We start from the raw sequence: 22,507 nt of genomic DNA on the forward strand, positions 1-22,507 counted from the left end.
TCACTTCACAAATGGTGGGATTTTCAATTGCAGCACACATTACAATTAATCACAGTAAGAAAAGTAAGAGACAGACCGTGCGCGAATACAGCTCGATGCGTACTGAACGCCAGAGTGTTTAGACAACAAGATGGCGGCTGTTACGTTCTGGATAGCCCTCATATGACAGAGAGAGACACTCAAAAGTGTTAGGTAATAACAAGCGTGCAAGCTAAACACATATAGATATTCACCTGGTGTATAATGGTCATAGTTTTGTTTTTTCACCATTTTTCCAAATGACTCAGAAAGTGTCTGTCTTTTGCGATAAAAGTTACACAGCTGGATGCTTTGTTTCAGTGCAGCTGACGCTTTTTGTATGCTTTCCTGTAACAGCACAATATTGACATCATCTCATGTCATCACCTCACACTTTATAATTTACTATTGAAACTATTTTTTTATAAGTTTAAATGTAAAAATAAGACTTTTCTCAATTTTATTTCTTTTTTTAATAAGATTAATTTTTACAACTGATAGTAATAACAGTATAACATTTTAAATAAATTTGTTTTGATGCAACGTCTATCAGAATTACTAAAGTGTGCACTGATTTTTGTAAGTTTTACAGGGTCTCTTTGTAAATTTCATTAAAAAACTATAGTTTACATATATATAATCATGTGGTTTATGTATAATAGGTTTTTCATTTTTCTTGTTAAGACTCAGAGAATAAAACTACTTAATTATGAAGTAAAAATATAAAAAATAAATATTTTTACAGCATATTTTGTATTACTATTTGCCATGTAAAATATATTACATATGCATTATTATATTTTATTACATATATATGATATAAATATTTATAATATTTAAAACATTTGTAGTGTATATATATATATATATATATATATATATATATATATATATATAAAATAAAAGAATACAAAATAATTCAAAAACCAAAAAAACAAAATTGTAGGAGATTTAGAAATAAAAACAGAAATGATTTTTATGTTTACAGAGAAAAGAGCAAAGTAGAAAAGTTTTACCAACTCTTAGGTGCTAAGTAACATAATGAAATAACTATAACAAAAATGACTCTCATGCAAAGTAATGTGTGTAAGTCAGTTTTGACTTCAATAAAAATTAATAAAAGGATGCAACACTTACGCTTGAGACTCAATAATGTCAGTCATGTCATATTCCAGTATAATGTCACAAATATTACTTCATCTTTAAAGATAAAATCCATTCTGAAGTATTATAATCAACAATGAATGATAAAACTTTGTTCAATTTGAATACAGATACTTTTTAACAAAGAATAAAATCATTTGTTTGCAAACAACAATCTTCGCTGCACAGAGGTTACTAACAAAATCATATTTGAAAAACCACACATATTTTCAACTAGATACAGGATAAAAGAAAATCAATCAGGACTACCAAACATAAAAAAAAACTCATAGGTTTCTGATTGATGATTTACAGGTAATAATACTTTTACCGTTAAAGTAGGAATCAACACTTCCGGTCTCGATTGCACTTTGGAAGTTATGTGATCAACACCAAATGGGTTGGTCGATGTTTCTAGGATTAAATGCAAATTATATACAGTAGAGTCCCGTTAATCCGACCTAATTGGGACCGAGCCCTATTCGGATTATGTGATTGTTCGGATTAGCCAGAATTACTGAAAAATACGGTTTTAAACTTGAGAATGGGTCTATTTTGTTATAGAATTATCAACATTTTTTATTAAAACATGTTTTCTGACTGTTGCATTGTATTTCTTGGCAAATAAACGTGTTTGCGAATACTAAGCACATTTACCGTATTTAGTGTGAGAGTTCTATTGTTAAGCAATGTGAGCGTACTGGATATTGTACGGGTCCACGCGTTCAATAGTTGTACGAAACTACGACGCGTCATCCAATAGACTCTCTTTAATGCGACAGAAGACAATAACTGAATTTATGTATTTTAACAATTAATATTGTACTCAATAATAATATCAGTACTGTACGTCCAATTTTTGTTTGATTTCACTTCTTAATACAGTAATTTAACTCATACTTAACCTATAAGTTTCAATTTGGTACTGTATTTAACTTCATTATTTATGTACTGTACCGTACACAATTTGTCTTAATAAAATACTGTATGTCTATTTAATTAAAGTTTTCTTTGTTTATGTACGACATGATGCACCCATTTTCATTTTTTATGTAACTAGTTCCTATAACTGTTCATTATCGTTATAAATAATTCCTCCTGGACCTGTTCAGATTAACCGACGTTCGGATTACACGTGTTCGGATTAGCGGGACTCCACTGTATGTATAAGGTGACAAAAATATTCTTTAAAACCTCTATTACCAGTTTGATTAATTTTGTATTATTTGTAACCTGTGAGAACAAAATGGCACAAATTACATCACTCTAAAAATACTGCTGTTAAAAATTATTGATGAATTAAAGATGATACTTTTTATTAGTGCTTACTTTAATGAAATTCAGCATTTAGGGCTAATTTACAAATCTAATTTACCTTCACTACAGAGGACTTAATTTATTGTTAACAAATTTAAACTCGATAAATTTTTATTTTTACTTAAATTAGTTTATTTGATATGAAAAAAAAGCTTTATACGAAGACTCAAGTGATTCTGATTAAGTTTTCATAGGTTATCATTTATTTAATGTTTAACATTGTGAACTATTTTCATATTTATAAAAATATTTAATTTAGATGTCATATAAAAATTAAATTTAACCTTCCACAATTATTTGGTAGGCCTAATGTAGAAGTCTAGGTGTTTGAATAACAAAATTTTACTTTACATTTTTGGCACTAGTTATTGTGATTGGTAGCACTGCAGTAAATGCGTTCCAGTTTCTATCAGATGATGCGTTAATGCGTAGAACTTTGTGGGCTGCTTTGGCTTCTTCCACCCTCACCATTCAGAAGCCCTTCTTATTGTCCGCGTCAGTGTTTATTTGAATGAAAACAATACTTTATCTACAAGGAAAAGCAAGTTACACAATCAATGTCATCCAACTTAAGTTTTTATCCCTTTTTTTTACAATATCCACGTTTTCCTAAAAATGTACAGATCCAGTACAGATATGAGCACTCACAATTAATACAAACTGCATTTTGAACAAACATGTCATAGTTGAGATGTATGAGATATTTGTTGCCCCCGGTTTGTGCAAGCGTACCATTAAAGTGGTCGTACTCACGTAGGCATTGACAGATTTCGTTCAGAAAAGTACTGTTGGAATTGTTATAAAAATTACTAAATAGTTTGTATCTTAAGGAGTTTTTATAACTATACTGAGTTTTTTGGTTATTTGAATTTTTACATTTTCAATAGGTGCCATTTTGTTAATATTAAAACAAATCACACCGTATTTTGTAAAATTTCCTTTTTATGTATGACTATGTGTAAATTTGGTCTCTGTAGCTCTACTATTTCTAGAGATATAAATTTAGTTATAAAAATCAAAAATGGCGGCTAAACGAAATATTTCTCGACCAATGTATATATGACATTTTTTATTCGAAATTATGCATATACATTAATGTATATATATATATATATATATATATATATATATATATATATATATATATATATATATCCTATTAATAACAGACCACTAATGCTTTTATATATCATAATGCAAGCCAAATCTATGTTATAACTCACCTGCCAATAAAATGATGAGGCTCTACTAGTTGTCATTTTCTGCTACAGTTTTTAAAAACAGAAATCTTTTTTACATTCCAAAGAAGTGCCTCAAAACTTGCCTAAATAGTTTAGAAAAAGCTTTGTTTGGTTGTTTTGCTCAGTTCGCACTAGGCTAATTTAAAATTTTTTTAAATCAATCACTTTGCAAGCATTTTTCAGGCCTAAAGACACATGAATCTGTTCAGTTGCTGCTGCAGAGTTATACAATTTTGTTAAAATTATTATATTTTATTATGATTGAATCATGTTAAAGATATTAAGGGCTGGAAAGGGTTTTCTTCAAATTGTGTTGTTGTCCATCCGTCTGTATGACAACTCTTGACAGAAAGGTACTAGAGATTTGAAACTTGGTACAAAAGGTTTCTTCTATTAATTTTGGGCGCAAAAAGTCAAAGTCAGTCCATCTGTCTGTCTGTGTGATAAACTTTTGATAGATAGATCCTAAAGATTTAAAACTTGTACATATGGTTGTCTTGGCTTAAGGAAGCACTGTATTCATTTTGGGGTCACATGTGTTTGTGAGTGTAGTAAATAAATAAATATTCATGAACAGTATATGTAAGATTTGCTGGGAAAAACTGTGAAATAAAACAAGACGCTGGCCTTGGTCTATCAAGTTCCATCTCACTAGGCCATTGCCTGGAATACAAATTCTTTTAATCTTATAAAAATGTTAATTTTATCTTAAAAGAAGATTATAAAAATATACTGAACAACACAATCAACTATGTCTATTTCTAATGTGTCTAGATGTCATTTCCTTGAGTGTTATGTTGTGCCTTGATCTGTTTTCCTTATCAGTATAGTGCCTGTTGTAAACAACAAGTTGCTATTTTAATTATTTTAAGGCTGCTGATGAAAAAATACATGTGATAACAACAATTGATATACCATTTACTGTTCTTACTTTTGAAACAGTTTTTGTAACTTTCAAACAGCAAAAATACAAACACCACAACACACACATTATAATAACATTAATTATTTTCAACATTTGTAATTTTGGTGTTGATTTCAAATAGTATTCTACCCTAAAACCTGGTAAAACACAAATTGGTTTTTCAGTTTAAAACTAGGTATTACAGCACATATTGCTAAAGAATGGTTCTGGCCTGGGATGAAAGGAAAAGTATTAAAGTAAGTATTATCAGATTACTTTGTATTATCCAATACTTGTAATTATGAAAACATAATATTTTTTTAATGTGACTCTGAAAATATTTGTCTCAGCCTATAAATACTTTTCTACGTTGTCAAAAATGGTATTCTATAAAAGTTTATGATTAAATACAGAAAAGTGTGATTTGTTTAACTTGAATGAGCTTACTTATGTCAATAACACACTTACAGGTTCAAACGTAAGTACTGCCTCTAAGAAATGAAACACAGCATTTCCTACAGTATGGTACATGCTGGATCCAACCCTGAAACAACACAGTTCATCACTGCAAATATATACCATAATGTGGCAAACACAATGTGGCAGTGTTTTGAAAACCAGTCTAAGGACGACTATTTTTCATGGTTTTTTTTTAACCCAGGAAAAGACAATTTAAAGCAAGTATGCACAAAAAAGCTAGATCTTAAAACTGTCCTACTCACCTATTGGTGGTTAAACATTTCTATAATGTGTCTAATTTTAAAAGTATTATTTTAATAAATCCATCTGATATCTAATTTTCCTTATGTTATTATTGTTTATTGAAAATAAATTTTAAACTTTTCCATTTATAACTTATTATAAATACCAAAGGTTGTTGGATGTGTACACGTCACACTTTTAAAATGAGACATATTGCAAAAGTAAGGCATAGAATGGTGATTCGTTAAAAATGAATTGAATAATTCATACTGATTTGTGGAAAGAATATTTAAATATACTACTAGGAAATTAAGTTATTTTTTAAGAGAATTTTTGAAAAATATTTTTTTGTGTTGGCTATATTTGTACCATGGAGAATTTGTCATAAAAATAATGATAACTGAGGTATTCACATGACCTTGTCCTACACTAAGCCCTTTCACAGCCTCACAGATATGTTTAAATCGTTAATGATGGCCTTCTGGAACCGGTTGCTGTACAGAGATAAGCTGGGAGACTGTTTTATAAACATCACTGCACACAATCTTTGGTTATAGCAAATATTGCTGGTAAATATTTTGGTAAAAATAAAAGTTGTACTAAAACGAGAAAGAGTTCAGAGATTCTGTTTTGGAATTTGTATTACTATGAGTCTTGCATACAGAAGAAACTCAGCAAGTCACTGTATCTCAGGCCAGATCTGCCTCAGTTAACCTCTTAAAATAATAAAACTGCTTCAGTTTGCCATGATCCAGGGATGGTTAGTTACTGCATTAGGAAGAGAGTTTCACAGACGGCAAATACACAATGGTCTTGTACCCTTATGAGATGGAAGCTAAAAATAATTTGGAAATCCAGACTGTAACACTAAATAAACCAAATTAAGAATTTTTGTTATTTTTTCCATTGATTTCAAAATATATCTAAATATAGTACGACATGTTTCACAATGTTAACTTAACATATGCAGCAATTTGAATCCTTTATAACTTCTGTTTAGCACTGGTGATCATATTAACCACTAAGTTGCAATTATTGGTAAAATTCATTACCATTTAAGTGAGGGAACAGAAGTAAATACTCGGCCTTGGACCTTTAAAACAATACAGCTTTGTTTTTATTTTTATAGCACCACGACTTCAAGAAGTTAATACAGTACAAAAGTTGTGACTAGTCCGATTGTTGTGGCCACTACTTTCTTAAGCCATTGATTGATACATAATTTAAATCTGTGCCAAAATTGATTACACAATATTTGTACTAAAATGGGGGAAATTGGTGTTGTGTGTTAAACCGACTGAGATTAGAGGGTAGTGATTCAGTTTCAAACTTCCCTACACAATCATGTATCAAGTAAAAATGCTAAATACACAAAATCAATGATACCTTGTTATTGTGGAAAAGCAAATTGTTTCTGGAATTGAAAATCGTGATCAGCTCGTATCTACTAGAACAACAACCATTTAGAATTCTGTTGTTATTTTTAAAAGCGTTTGTGCAGGTAGGAGCTAATAAAAAAAATGATACAGTGTCCAAAATCTTTTTATCCTTTTGAGACAGAAGGGTCCATTTTTATAATTTTTTTAGCTGTAAAATTCCTTAGATGGGTAATGAATATCTTTAGGAGCAGTCTGCCTTCCCAGTCAAGGATGATAGGTAACATGTTGGTGCCATGTTGATTTTATTAGGTTAGCAAATACCCTTTAGTCTTCTTTGTGATTGAAAAGAGAGCAAGAGAACACAGTACACAATTCCTACTTTAAGTATTTCAAGAGTTAGATGTTCTTAATGCCATAAACCAAATAAAGAAAGAAGAACTATTTTAAATTACACAAATTTTAAATTGCACAAATTTTAAATTACATGTTATTTAACTAGTTTTTTATGGAAATTGCTCACTAAATTCAAACCAAAACTGAACTGAATACGGATATAGACCGATATACTTTCTGTGTCACTTTTTACACTAATTAAAGTGACTTCTTTATCTCTTAGGTGATAGGTCTGACACTAGCATCCATCACTTTTGTACAGACCACTTCTCACGCATTGATATTTACACATTACACAACATCTGAATAATTTAAACAATCTGATGAAATAAAATCACTCTATCTTGTATTGTTCTACAATCAATACCACTATTGTCCTAAACATGACAACAAACGTTCTCACAAAAACATTGTTATTCCGAGTGCAGCTACTAACACATTTTAAAACTATTGTTGCAGTAGAATTTGAACTTCTTTTATTAGGCAAAGTTCTGGGTTTACATTTTGCACACCCATACCATTTTATGTTCTAAGCAAAAAGCGTTTTGTGGCAAGGTGAAATTAAAAATCTCTTTCTTAATAACTCTTGTAAATATATTTAAAGAAGAAGATAAGTTATTATCTACTCTCTTAATATATCTAATATAATAAATCAAACCTGCAAAATAATTGACTTGTTTTAAAAATGGAGTTAAATGTTTTTGTATTTTTTAGAACAAACTTTGTCAAAAAATACTTAAATTAAAAAATGTACGGCCTTAGAATATTCCCCTAAAACATGCAGTTTTATTTATAACTATTTTATAGAATTGAAGCATCTTTGCATTGAAAAACAAAAATGGCCAAATACAAGAAATGCTCAATGGATTTGGGATAGCATTGTATAGATGTGCTATTTTACATCACAAAAGCTATTTACAACTTTGATCCTTAATCTGATTGTTTGGGCAGAATTTTATAATCATATTCAATACACACTTCACCAGATTACAGGTCAAGGACACTACGAACAGTGTTTTATTCACTACACCCTACATTTTTTGGTTTAATGACACTTTAATTGCAGTGTGCGAGGTAGTAATATTTAGGGATAGAACGTGTATAAATATTTACTGAATCATAACATGTAATGTTTTTAGAACTTAACTTCCTATGTTAGATTAAATATCAAACCGAGTAAACAAAAATAACTACTTATAATATCTATGCAGGTGTCACTAACCATGGCCTGAGCAACTCCCAAGCTTCATCAAATTTGTTGTTGAAGAACAGATGAACTGCGGTGCGAGACTCCTGCATGGCAGTGTCCAAGTCCATGGAAGTTGGCCTGGAAATATATAGAGTAGTGATAACTATCGAGCTGTGTGGACAAAAACAATAATAAGAATGATAAATCATCATATAAGACCTGTGTTAGTGATGGTGAATAATAACGGCGGTAAATACACACCAGTTAGTAAGGTTGCACATGGGGTCGGTAGTACCATCCATTGTGAGAGAGTAGAACTGAGAGTGTCTATGTCACGGTCGTAGTCATAATTTCTTTATCAGTACATGAGTAGAGGAGAAGTTAGGCCAAATTGCCCTTTCTTACATTTAACCTCAACAATATCTAACTACTAAACAAATAGTAGAAAAATTAATCAACTTAAATCTATTTGTAATCTTTTAAAATGGTTTAACAATTGAGTAATATTACTCTGCGTAATACAAAGAAAATACATTTTCAAACCCATTCATTTCCGCCCGCTTACACCCATGTCCACACCATCGGTCTTGGCAGCCACGGTCATCCGATCCAAGAAGAGTTTTTTCAAAGGTGAATGTTCAAAGTAACGCAGAGTAAAAGTTTTTCTTTGTGTGAAAAGTTACAAGAAATATTAAATAGAAGTAGAGTGTTGTTGAAAGATTGTGTGGAACGAAGAAACGTATATTCAACTTTTAAGGTTGTCTATAAGGGGCGTTGCATTTTAAGGAATTTTCCCTCATCGGTAGGGGTAGAGAATTTCTACTCTCCCTCGTAAATCATTTGAAAAACAATTACATTGTACAACTGTATAATATAGCTAATAACTGTAGTATCGGTACCGAAGACTGAATCACAAAAAGTACTTTCTCCGCCAGGACTTCAAATTTGGAGCAAGTATTCAACCTGTACTGAACTTCAATCAAACTGCGCTGTTGCCGTTTATAATAATTTAATGAGTAATAACTGTAGTATGAAATCAAAGTGTACAATTTTTGCCTTTCAGTTTCAGAAACTAAAAGCATCGGTTTTGGAATAATCAATTTACTTAGATTATTACGCTACAACCGGGAGGAAAACTCGCTAGACTTCATGGTATTGGTATTGACTGGTTGAATTTCACTTATAAGCTTGTATGCTTCATCAATGAGATTATTATTCAGAAGAAGGAACGCTTTAGATGCTGTTATCACGTGCCACAAGGACGTGCCACAAGACTGTGCGATACCGATCGTCAACTTGACAGCGATATCAGAGTTACCGTAGTTTACAATCATGTGATTATTCAGTCAGAAACCCTTTTATTTTTGTAACAAACATGCGAATACGAATATCACAGTAGTAGCAGCATGTAGAAACACAACCACGCACGCGTTATCTCCGACCTTGCGGTAACCACTGCTATATACTTTGAATGCGCTTCAGGATTTTTGTTACATCTGAAACCAAATTTATGAACCAGCTAAATATCGGCGGATTTTGAAGATTTGCCGACCCTGGTCTATCCACAATTTTCCACCTCCCTCCCCCCCCCCAAAAAAAATAAAAAAACCATGTAAGGCTTACCTTGGTACCTGCGGTGGATCGGCCACGCTAAGCTTGTAATACAACTGAAATGAAATAGGTTGAATTGTCAACATTGAAGTTACGGAATTGCAGTTATTGTTTTTATCATAAAATATGAGATGTCACAACATTTATGAACTGGCAAATTACTAAAAAAAATCACGGAAAAAAGTCGAAAATTTCTGTTGGATTAAGGACAATCAAATTAAAGAAGATATATTTAGGGATTACAATACAATAACTTGGCTCTGATTATAATAATACTTAGATTTAGAATTTAGGTCATCTGAACTGTATCATATTGTAATTTGCACATATTTAATTAGAAATTTTAAATAATAAAAAGGAAACGGGGAGAAAATGATATTCTGGATGAGAATGAATCGAGCTGTAATTTTTATACTGTGAAATGAAGCTATTAAATATTACGAATGTTATGCGAATTAAACACACAACACATATCAAAAAGTCAACCTAGACAAATAAAAGAGGCGTCAACAAATTGTTATGTTAAAAAATTTATTACAAGTAATTTTTTACATATTTTTAACTTTTGGAATAATTTATTTTTTACTTTTTTACCAAAATTTGCAGCCCCCTGAATTTTTGCCGCCCTGGGCTATAGCACATTCAGCCCATATGTAAATCCAGCCCTGCAGCTTATGTGAAACAACGCTCCAGACACTTTTTTATACCCATATTTTTGGTCTATAACAGTTAACTATGGTAGATGTCTCATTTAAGGATTTTATTAATACATATACCAACTCTTTATAGTTTTTCTTGTTTAGTAACAATTTTGTTTAATATTTAAACTACTAATAAGCTAAAGATTTTTTTTCTGAACAAGCAATAAAAAATACAAAAAAATAAAAAACGAGTAATTATATCTTCAAAATCCACAGATTAAAAATAAGGACTTAGGTGTTCGAAACTAAACATTGTTCTTATGAGTTTAAAATAAAGGTGGCCGCCTGTTCTTAGGTTATTTTCAGTGAATACCGCCATTTATATAAGATTAAAGACATTAAAGTAGTTTAGTTCATAATTTTATTGATACAAATTATTAAGTAAATAAATTGGAAAACTCATACTTTTGTAAAACATTTTTTGTATCAAATTAATTTCGTTTACTTGAAGTTTAAGTCCACATGTTCTTAAACCCTGAACTTGCAATAAATAGATAACACTTAAACACATACAAAGAAGCCGATCTATACCCAAACTCGAATGTTAAATATAACACTGTCCACTCTAAATCATATACAGTCACACTATTACAGTAAATATATAATTACAGGCAGCCAGTACTAGACGGTACTAGTGGGCGCCACAACTAGGGGACGCTGCTTTAGCACCCCTTGGAATAAGCACCCCCTCGGGCTTTGACGTCATCGCAGGGGGGTGCTAATTCAGCGCATGGACATGGTGCAGTCACTGAATTAGCACCCCCTAGCATTCAACCAGCAACAAAAGCAGATTTGTCTTTTAGATATTTCATTTAATCGTAAATATAATAGTATTTATCTGGATTTTTGTGACACTTATAAGCTACAATCTACGATTGTGTTAAAATTTCTGATAAACGATGAAATAATATGTTTCTCAAATATGCCAACTTTCTCTTCGAAATTACCATAGACTTAATATTACATAATCCGACTAACAAGCTTGTGACAGACCTTACGGTTCCTCCCTCTCGCACACATTGTCCAAGTTTTGTAAAAATGTCACTCATGACTTTGTTTTCTGATTTTTTTATAAATATCGCTAATTAAAAGAATTAATTAAATTATATTTGTCATTTATTCTACTTGAGTTAAATATATCAATTGATATGTTTTTAAAATGAATTAACGCACTGATAAAGATAATTAGAACATAAACCTACAATTTTCAACTTTGAGTCTACGCACAGGTATTTAAAGCCTATGTAGGCTCTGTCCCTGAAAGTTTCTTAATAAACAGTAATTGGACAGCAAAGTAAAACTAATGGTAAATGCTGTTTTTATTTAATGGTTCATCCTTTCGAGATATAAGATTTTTATTACTGTGTATTAAGTTCTTTCATGTCAACTATAAGAATACTATAAAAATACCATAATTTGTTATTTTTCCTCTTCAATGTATGATATTTACTGCTGTATGTACAGTTTGTATATTTTTGTAAAAATAAAAGCTGTATTTTTATTTGATTTAACATTGGGTTATTTGGTTGTTTTAACAAGAAAAAGTTGCTTATTTGGTGTCCGCACCAATAGAAAATCTACTGATAGTCGAGTTACAGGTATTCACTGAGCATTACCAGTGAAAGTTTAATCCAATCGTGAAAACGCAATGGAATTCTCGATACAATTAAAACTACCCTATGTGTATATGAAACAATAATTAAATTAGGTATTTGATGTAATAGCTTCACAAAAATGTATTTTTTTCTAAGTTTAATCATATCAAATTAAAAAACTAATATAATTTTGTTTATTTCCCGATGTTTCCCGACAAACAATCTGAACTCGTATTTTAGACAAAAAAGTTCACTGTTAGAGTACAACATTGTTAAAATAAAGTTGTATTTGAATGCCTAGAGCCTAGTTTTTTACGTAAGCATATTCGATACATAATATTTTTTTACAATAGGTATTTAATTGTTTTTGAAATACAAAAGTCAAATCATAACAATACAATAAATATACCCATTAATAAATCGCAATATGCTTAGTTTTATTGTTTTATTCAGTAGGGGGTGCTTATTCTTCACATCAACGAGGTGTAGGCGCTGATTCAAAGGGGGTGCTAAATCAGCACATAGACACGGTCAAGGCGCTGAATTGGGACTCCTCTATTCGAAGGGGGTGCTTATTCAGGGCATGGAAACTGCCACTGCGCTGATTTAGCACCCCCTTCGTGACGTCAAAATGACGTCAGTAGCGAGGGGGTGCTATGTCCAGAGGGTGCTAATTCAGGCGCACCCACAACTGTACCAGCAAACCTACAGCGGGAAATAGAACGGTATATGGATAACTGCGGCTCCAATCGGACCAAATGTAGTTGTTCTAAATATTTAGTTCATGTGTACTGTCTCGGGCAGAGCTGCCTGTTGAGGAGTACTGACGTATATAACCGTCAACCTGTCTGGGGTCTACTAGAGTATGCAAAAATATCACTAATGTACTCCAAGGAGTAAAAAATACTTTTTAGTTGTGTATTCATTCAAAATGTATGAAAGGAAAAATTCTGTTTTTTTTAGAATTTTAGCAAAGTATGATAATTTTTTTAACAGGTACATGTGAAGTGTTACTTTCCTTTTACGTTCACTCCATGTCGAATTTGACCACACAAAGCAGCAATTTTTATAATCGTTCCGTCGCTAGGAGTCAACACCGTACATCACTGATCAATAATGACCATCAATTGTAAGAACCGAGAATAGCATATAAATGGACTTGGCGTGAGAAAATGACAGAAGATTTGGCGGCAAAGGTGTGATTACATGTTCTGTCACTAGGAGGCAGCACCTCACAGTAATAATTACTATGAATATTTTACAGTCGAAATAGTACTGAAGAACGTCATTACAGAATGTAAACCACCGCTGCGATTTTGAGTATTTGAACAAGCCCACTTTGGACGGTTAAAACCGCCATTAAACTTTTGGGATCAACCGCTACAACCGTCACTACTCTTTTGGATCCACTTTCAGCTACTCCCAAACACGTTAATAACCCACAAGTCCGTTGCCAAATGACTCCATGAGCTCCTCTTCAAACAATTTCTCCCTTCCAATTTCTCTAACAAAGATCTGGTCTGTGCACAAAACTTAAAGCAGAAATATTTTGTGTTCTTGGAATAACGCAAAGGGTGGTTTGTACACCCACGGTGTAACACAAGTGTGAGTGAGTCCTCCACATTCAAATGTCAATGGGGCGTTGGGATGAGAAGAGTGACACTCAAACATCCATAGCTCAGAACTAATGAAAATTCAACTTTTAAAATTGTTTACATTTGCATAGACCTGTTCGCCTCAAATGGCATATTTACAGGGCATGTAAAAGTACTTTCACTACGACAACGCTCTAGGCTCTAGTGTGTTGTGTGACTAATTTGTCTCAAGCTGGTGAATAAACAACTTCAGCTCCTACACGATCGTAACATCTGTACTAGAAATACAAGGTCAGCTCCAATTATCTCTGCCCGCGGACGCTTCAAATGTCAGTTAACTTTTCCTTAGTCAGATCTCGTCCTAAATGAACACTCTGCCTCGGCCTGAAGTCGAAAACGAAAGTGATTCAATTCGCGTTGAAAATATTTTGTTATTCGTCACCATAAATTGCACAGGTTTCGTGATATTTTAAAATATTGAATAATAATCGAACACGGCAAAAAAAAGAAAAGAAAAGAAAAAAATAAACAGAGAAGGCTTTTATTTTTAATATTTTGTAAAGTACATATAAAAAACACACATTGACGTTTTAAAAATTACAACCAAAAATCTTAGATACATGTTATAAAATGTATTACTACTAATACTTTGGTCAGTAGATCGATTGCATTAAAATCCAATTTTACCAAAACGTTTTTTGAATAGTTATATTATCTGTTGAATACTACAATCAATTGTATAGTGTATTTACGCAATCACAGAGAGAAAATATTTTGAATTTTGTCAGCAAAAAATTTTTCCTTTTCTCTAGTTTGTATTGAAAACAATGAAATCGAATTCTTTGCAGTAGAATACGACTTGCAAGTGGATGTAAGAACATAATTTATTTTCCCGAGGAAAGGATTAAAGACGAGAGTTTATATTTTTTTTCGACCTCGAACATTAAGTTAAACTTTAAATTTATCAACAAATAATCGGATACACTAAAAATGTACTTGTTCGTACCTACTTTTTAAACTGCTTTGAAGGAACGGGCACTTTTTCTGGTTGTATTATTATATAGGGTATACAAAAATTCCCGCACGAACTTGATAGTTCCTGAATTAGAGATTAGAAGTAAAGCAATAAAACTTTGTACATAATTACTGCACCTGTAAATTTACTTTTTGAACTAACTACTATTTTTGTCAAAGGGAGTGGCCCGCAAGGAGTCAGAAGGAAATCTTAAATGAGAGCATAGGTCGAGTAGTACATAAAATTAAAGGTCTGTATTAGTAGTACATACCGCAAATCCGACCTCAAAAGGTTCACTCTTTAAAAAAATTACGCTGGTTTAAAGTTTGAAACATTTACAATATAGATCCTGTTCTAGGTGGTTTAATATTCTTGTCTTCGCTCAAGTCGTGAATTTTTAAAGAGTGAACCCTTTGAGGTCGGATTAGTGGCATTGTACTCTACTAATAAAAACAAAAAGTTAAAAAGGTAGTTACTTCAAAAAGTAGATTTCTAGATGCAGTAATGATGTATCAAGTTTTCTTGCTTTACCAGTAAACAATCGGGAATTATCGAGCCCGTGCGGTACTTTTTTACACCTGTATATTACAGTACGGTAGTTTCTTCCATTATAACAAGTGTAACTTCAATAAAAAAACGTCATGCGCGTTTCTTCTTCAACAAAGGTGAATTTTGATTTCTTCCTATTTTTTAATCTTTACCCTCCTTTATTCGTAAATAAAAATAAGAAGAATTCAGTTCCATGATTGGCGGAACACTGACTTTTGTGTTATGAAGCGTATAAATCGTATAATGAATTGTATAAGAGTGACTCGCCATTTTTTGTGCTGAAGCAAACGAGCAAAGGTGATTATAACGAGGATATAAACAAAGCAATCCCGTTGTATAACCGATGATTCAATATCTGACAAAAATGTTCCCTTGCCTGCTCCAAGACCAACGTTCGGGTATCAACACGTGTTACAATATTTTAGTTGATATCTTAAAATGGTGTTGTCGGTATTTAGTTGTCAATTTTTAATTTCAGAGTCACAGCCCTTTAAAGGTCTTGGGGTCAGGGAAATTGAAAAGAAACTTCTTTTGTCACTTCACGAGGAACTAAAGGCATTTTAAAGTTGAAATTTTGAGCTATTTTTGAACTAATCACAAGGGAGAACACCCGAAGATAAAATATAACAATATAAATAGTTTACACTACAACTATAATGTAAAATTTATTATACAGGGTTTAACGAAAACTTAAGTATATTGGTCCAAGGACCAAGAGGAGTTAAGAACTAAATGCAACCAATGGTCTACCTATTTTCGGCTACTATCTGTCTGTCTTATATGATTTTAGTTTTTAATATTTTTATTTTCAGAAATCAGTAAAGACAAAAAAAGTGAGATTTGGTACAGTTATTTTTTTTTTTGTAGTCTCAAATCAAGACAAAAATTAATATTTTATATTCTTATCACGTTTGAAGATGGCAGACGTTTGAAGTTTTTAAAGCTTGCTAGTAAAAGCTAACAATATTATACAAAGTATTATAAACATTTTGACACCTAGATCATGAAGATCGGTCAATAAATAATGTAGATGTAAGATTTTAACGGTTGAAATGCACGTTTAAAATGACGCCGTAAATATGTAAACAGTGAATGTTTTTTTTCGGTGTGGACGTGTTTTAGTTTTTATTTTTATTTCTGAAACCAGTAAAGACATAACAATTAGATTTAGTACAGTTATTGTATTGCAGTGTCGAATCAAGAGAATAGATTATACTATGATAACAAATTTCAAGATGGTAGCCGGTTAAAATGTTTAAACATATAAGTAAAAAGTAATAAGATTATGAAACTTTGTAAGGAATAATAAAAGTCGTCACATCTAATTTTGACAATTTGAATAACAAACATTTTGACATCCAGATAATGTAAAAACTGTCATTAAATAATGTAGATACAAGCTTAACGGTTGTAATGTATGGCAAAATTTTCATCGTACTTTCTATCTTTAACTTGCATTACAACATTTCAAAGCTTATTTATACATTATTTACTGACAAATATTATGATTTAGGTGTCAAATTTTTTGTAATTGGATGTAGCAACTTTAATTATCCTGTAAATAGTTTCAAGATTATGAAGACTATAAAGATTGAGTTTTAAAAACTTCAAACGTCCGTCATATATGAAATTTGATCATATAAAGTAATATTACTTTTCTATTGACTTGAGCCTGCAAGAAAAATAATGGTAGCACATTTGAGTTTTTTATCTTTATTGGTTTCTGAAGTAGAAACTAAAAACATATACAAACGAACGGTAAACGAACTTTTCACTCACTTTCGCTGTTTCGTCATACAGTTACATTTGGCCGATTCTGCCACACACGTTTATAAAACTCAAACTAAAGCGAGGCCGAAATATCAGATAAACTCCTGTCAACCGTCTTTTAACATTCTATCAATCGCCAATGTAAATTTCAATGAACGAAAAGTATTCGCTCCGTCAAGACTCGAAACCAGGAATGATCTCGCTTGCCGGTCGAGCATACTACTACTACACTACAATTTTATTTGTGATTAACATTTTACATACGAGTACTGTAAAAATACACAGAACGAATACAGTATATTGCACACATATTAAATTTATGCACTGGTTTGGTACATGTATTGACAAAACAGCAACCTCATTTCAGATGTATCGTATGTATCTAGAGCAAATCGTGTAAGAGCAAATAATAATTACAAACAATAATAAGTACAAACCGTTATAAACAAAGTAAAAGTAACTTTTAAATAAACTTTGAGAAAGCAGACTTTATATTGATGTTTGTTCTTAGCAGTTGATATATTATATTTAGGGCTGTTGTTCTCTTACCTACTGTATTTTCAATTTTCCTAACTCTATTCTACTGCATTATTTTATTGTTTGACTTGGCCGTTCTAGATAAAAAAATCTTGTCACTACTTCCGAGAACTTACTCGAAGACGACATCCTCAGTGTCCGAGTCTTCCTGCTCTACCTGCGCTACATCCTCTACCTGCTCCTCCTGCTCCCGGTCCATCGCAACTGTGAGGCTCTCCAGGCGCAGTCCGGTCACTAATTGTCGTGATTGCCTCCCAATCAGCCTTTTAATATGAATCAGTCCGAGCCTTGTTAATCTATAACCTCGCCATCATTTACTTAGTCCGCTGTTAATTTACTTCTGATCAGGAGCATCATTTCTTCACACGAAATAAAAATTAGAAAAGGTGAGTTTCTTTAAGGACGTGCTTATTTATATACCTACGAGCTGCTCATAAACGAGGCCAATTTCGACATTTTAAATTTCAAAACCAGCAACTCGCAAAGCAAAAAAAGATATATTTACACTTGATATTTATTCCTAGTAAAGTATACAAAAAGTAATACGTCAATATCTGGAACCCTGATTGATTTGAAAAGGGAATGACTAACACATTAAAGTAGAATTCACTGGTATAGTTTATCGGTATGTAACAACTTACAGTATGTTAATAACAATAACTACGTTCCTATAGTTCAAACTGTAGTCATACACTACTATTATAGTTTCAATTTTTAATAAGTCATCTTCTGGTGTCGGTGTCAATAAATATTAAAAGCGAGAATTATCCATCTGGAGTCGTCATAGTTTAAAATTCACGAACACAGTGCAAACACAACGAATTAATAATACGAGAAACACAACATTTGATAGGCCTGTCACACGCGAATATTAAACATGATAGAACATCACAGCCTGCAGAAGATAGGACAAAACTGACACTGACTGGCGGCAGGTCGTTTAGGTAAAGATTTAAAGAGTATTGCTCGAAACCTAAATTGTAAAAAGCAGACTCCATCATTTGCTCAACACTTGATGGATGAGAACCTCACAATAAACCGAATTAATGAAAATATGGAAGTGTTACATCAGTGTCGCAAAGGCAGCAAATTAAACACGCTTGAAGAATATGAAATGTATAAACATTCTAAACAGAATTTATTAGGTGATCTTAGGTTAAATGAGAAACTAAAATTCAGCTCCCATTATTTGTTCAACACATTACTCCATCGCAACAGCGTCTCGCCAACCGACCGGTCAGCTGAAAAGTCGATGCACCGGGAACTGGTATCACCCAGTGTCAGTTGTCCTGTATTCTGGTGGCCGCGATGTTTTATCAAGTTTAATATTCATGCGTGATAGGCCTATCAAATGTTGTGTTTCTCGTACTATCTATTTATTTATTCGTTGCTTTTTGTACTGTGTTCATGAATTTTAAACTATGACGACTCCAGATGGATAATCCTCACTTTCAATATTTAGGGACACTGACACCAGAAGATGACTTATTAAAAGTCGAAACTATAGAAGTGTATGACTACTGTTTGAACCGTTTCACGAAGGTACATTGTTTTATTTTTATTAGTCAATCCGCAGTTCAGTGCTATATAATATGGAAATTAATACAATACGTTGTTCACATTAAACGAGAAACTTTTGTGCTTTACAGAGGGCGTTCTATAGAATGTACTAAACAATGTGGAAAAGTTCAACAAAAATACTGACCAAAATGTCAGCGGGATATTGAGGGGGGTGGTAGGGCCTCATTACCTCCAATCGAAGAAAATTAAATCTTCTTAAATGAGCATAAATTTACTTTAATATCGATTCATATTTAAATCCATTATTACCCATTTCGAAATAAAACTATTTTACTAAGTTAGTAATGATAAATTTCCGTTACTGAATTCTAATCCACTCTAAGACCGCTACGAAAACTCTTGAAATAGTTGTGACAAGTCCAGCGTCCCATCATACGTCTTACCGCTCCCCCTCCCAATAACACAGCGAATTAACATTCAGTTTCTGTATTATTTCATTATTTAAAGAGATTTGCAAACCATGGAGTCCAATGTGTTCAATGCCAATATGTTCAATATTAGAGACTTAAAAGTGAGTATATATTTGCATATCAACAGCACAACAGTGAAAACGAGTATGTTGAAGTACTGTACTAATGCCGTTTACGTAAATAGTTAACAGTAAAGGGCCTAGTATGGACCCCTGTGGCACACCACAAATAACAGGTTTCCAGCCAGATGTCCTTCGGCAAAACTCACACTGCTTCCAGCTACCCAGGTAAAAATCCCACCCAAGATAATGCGGCACATGTAAAACCAATACGCATACATTCTTACGCATAATATTGTTATGATTGACCATGTCAAAAGCTTTTGGGAAGCGAAACAGAGTCAAAATTGTGCACTGCCTGTGATGTATGTCTAATCGGATGTTGTCAGTGATTGACTACATGCACGCACGCACGCGCACGCACACACACACACACACACACACACACACACACACACACACACACACACACACACACACACGCACACGCACACGCACACGCACACGCACACGCACACGCACACGCACACGCACACGCACACGCACGCACGCACGCACACACACACACACACACACACACACACACACACACACACACACACACACACACACACACACACACACACACACACAAGTAGATATGAATATGGGGTTTCTAGCTCACTTTTGGGACAGTCAGAAAATCAATGTCAAATACTGTTCATTGAACCATAAACTAATCTACAAATCACGAATTAAAAATAACCGAATCTATAGCTGTTTGCTTCTACTTGCTTAAGCTGTCTATTGGAAACTTAGTCAAATCTGCTTCGAATCAATCTATTGGAAATGTTGTTGAATCTGCTACGAATAAACGAAAAATCTTTATTCTACAAAGTTAATTGTAACACATTCTTTATCTTTTATTATCTTTTGACCCGTAACAATCAAGTGTAATTTATCATTTTTATTCAATTCTTTAATCTTAATCTTTTTTCATCTAAAACATTCAAAAATCTGTTCGTTAAAGTGTACTTTACAATCTTCTAATTCTGCTATGATTGTAAACCCGAATTTATCTTTAATTTTCTCCAAATTCAAAATTCTATATTTCTTATTTTCTTCCAATTCTATTAATTTCTTATATTCTTTGAACTTTAAATCACCAACTACGTTTAATTCCTTTAGTAGCTCCATTTATAAAGGAAAACTTTCTTAACTAAGAATTTGAAAAGTTTCTTTATTTAGTAAAATATCTTTTTATTTAAGAAACATTATTAACTTTTAAGCTAAAAATCAACATTCTACTTCCAAAAAAATGTAATGGTAGAGTGTGTACTTACATTAAAAACCGTGTTTTGGGGCCAAAATCACGGTTTTTTAATGTAATGGCCGTACACTCCACCATTACATTTTATTTTACTTTTAAGAAAAGTCCTAAAAATCTACTGAATTATCTCTAATTATTGCGAAGTTTTAGCTTAAAAGTTGATAATTTGAATGAAATTTCACAAAATTCACTATAAAACTGGAATTTAGAAAATCACTAATAAAAAATGTTCCTTATTAAATACAACAATGGCGCGAAGTAAAATGACATGTCCATACTGCAAAAAAGAAGTTTTTGAACATCATTATACAAGACATTACAAATAAAAAAATCATCTCAAAAATAAAGATATTTATGAAAAGGAGCTGAATTATTTAAGGAATGGGCTAGAGAAAATCAAATTGCCGATTACGAAAAGATGTACAATATAGAAAAATTACGGGAATTAAAGAAAAACTTTAAGGGAAATAAAAAAGATTTGAATCTATTTAACGATGAAAAATTCATTCAATTGCGGATAAAATTATCCATTGAAACTAACGATAAAACTAAGTCTGAAATTATTGAAAGCATTGATAAAACGAAAAACCTGTCGAAAATATCATTAATGTCGAAGTTTTATCATCTTATACATGGTCTATTTAAGCAATACATTTTAACGAATTTAAACGAAAATTTCATGTCAATTTACAAATATCTATCAATTATGGGGCCCGAAATTAAAGGTTTAATCGAAAAATTTCACGAAAATGTTAAAAATATGAAAGGTTATTTATCTTTAGAATGTGAATACGAACGAACTTTAGTGAACGGTGAAACACAAACATGTCCTATGTATTTTACTATAAAAGCTGACGTAAACGATTTTATTACTAAACAATTTAATAAATTATCACATCGAGAACAAACGAATCATCCAAATAGAGGTTCTGGATGGACATTTAAAGTTGTAAACTTTATAAACTTTGTAAACTTGTAAAATTTATCGATTTTGAGCCTTAACAAACACGAAATGATGAATGCTGGATCATATATCGATTTACAACAAGAGATTAAGGTAAAAAAAGCTTGTGTAAATATCAAAAATAAAGATAATTTATGTTTTATATACTCAATCAGGTGCGCAAATTGATAAACTTGAAAAGAATGCTGAAAGAGCAAAGCAATACGAAAAATTCGTCAATGATGAAATATTTTCTGGATTCGACTATCCAATGTCTTTAAAAGATATACAAATATTTGAGAAACGATGCAACAATTCCAAGTATAAATATCCAAAAGTGTCTATAAATATCTATATATACTTATGACGAAAAGCTCAACATTGTTCCGTTGCAAATTTCCAAAGTTTATGATGCAGAGTTAGAAATCGATTTATTGTATGTTAAACAAGATGACAAATCTCATTATGTTTTTATAACTGATTTAAATAAGCTCGTTTTCTCTCAATTATCTAAACATAAAGAAAGAAAATTTTTGTGTAGAAGAT

At 32.0% G+C, this 22,507-nt stretch overlaps 1 protein-coding gene across 2 annotated transcripts in view; it reads right to left on the reverse strand.

Moving 5' to 3' along the window:
- Positions 1-22,507, reverse strand: part of LOC124368792 (tetratricopeptide repeat protein 39B-like) — an 82,227-nt gene that overhangs the window by 31,611 nt on the left and 28,109 nt on the right. The window contains exons 1-4 of one of the 2 annotated variants that reach the window (XM_046826165.1): positions 17,776-17,895; positions 8,320-8,424; positions 5,092-5,167; positions 234-366 (exon numbers count right to left, since the gene is read on the reverse strand). In XM_046826165.1, coding sequence (XP_046682121.1) covers positions 234-366; positions 5,092-5,167; positions 8,320-8,424; positions 17,776-17,858 — 397 coding nt within the window. In that variant the 5' untranslated portion in view covers positions 17,859-17,895. Of the gene's footprint in view, positions 1-233; positions 367-5,091; positions 5,168-8,319; positions 8,425-17,775; positions 17,896-22,507 lie in introns of those variants that run through there. The other variant, XM_046826166.1, reaches the window with a different exon arrangement.

Source organism: Homalodisca vitripennis, chromosome X (genome assembly GCF_021130785.1).
Source record: "Homalodisca vitripennis isolate AUS2020 chromosome X, UT_GWSS_2.1, whole genome shotgun sequence".
NCBI classification, from domain to species: Eukaryota; Metazoa; Arthropoda; class Insecta; order Hemiptera; family Cicadellidae; genus Homalodisca; species Homalodisca vitripennis.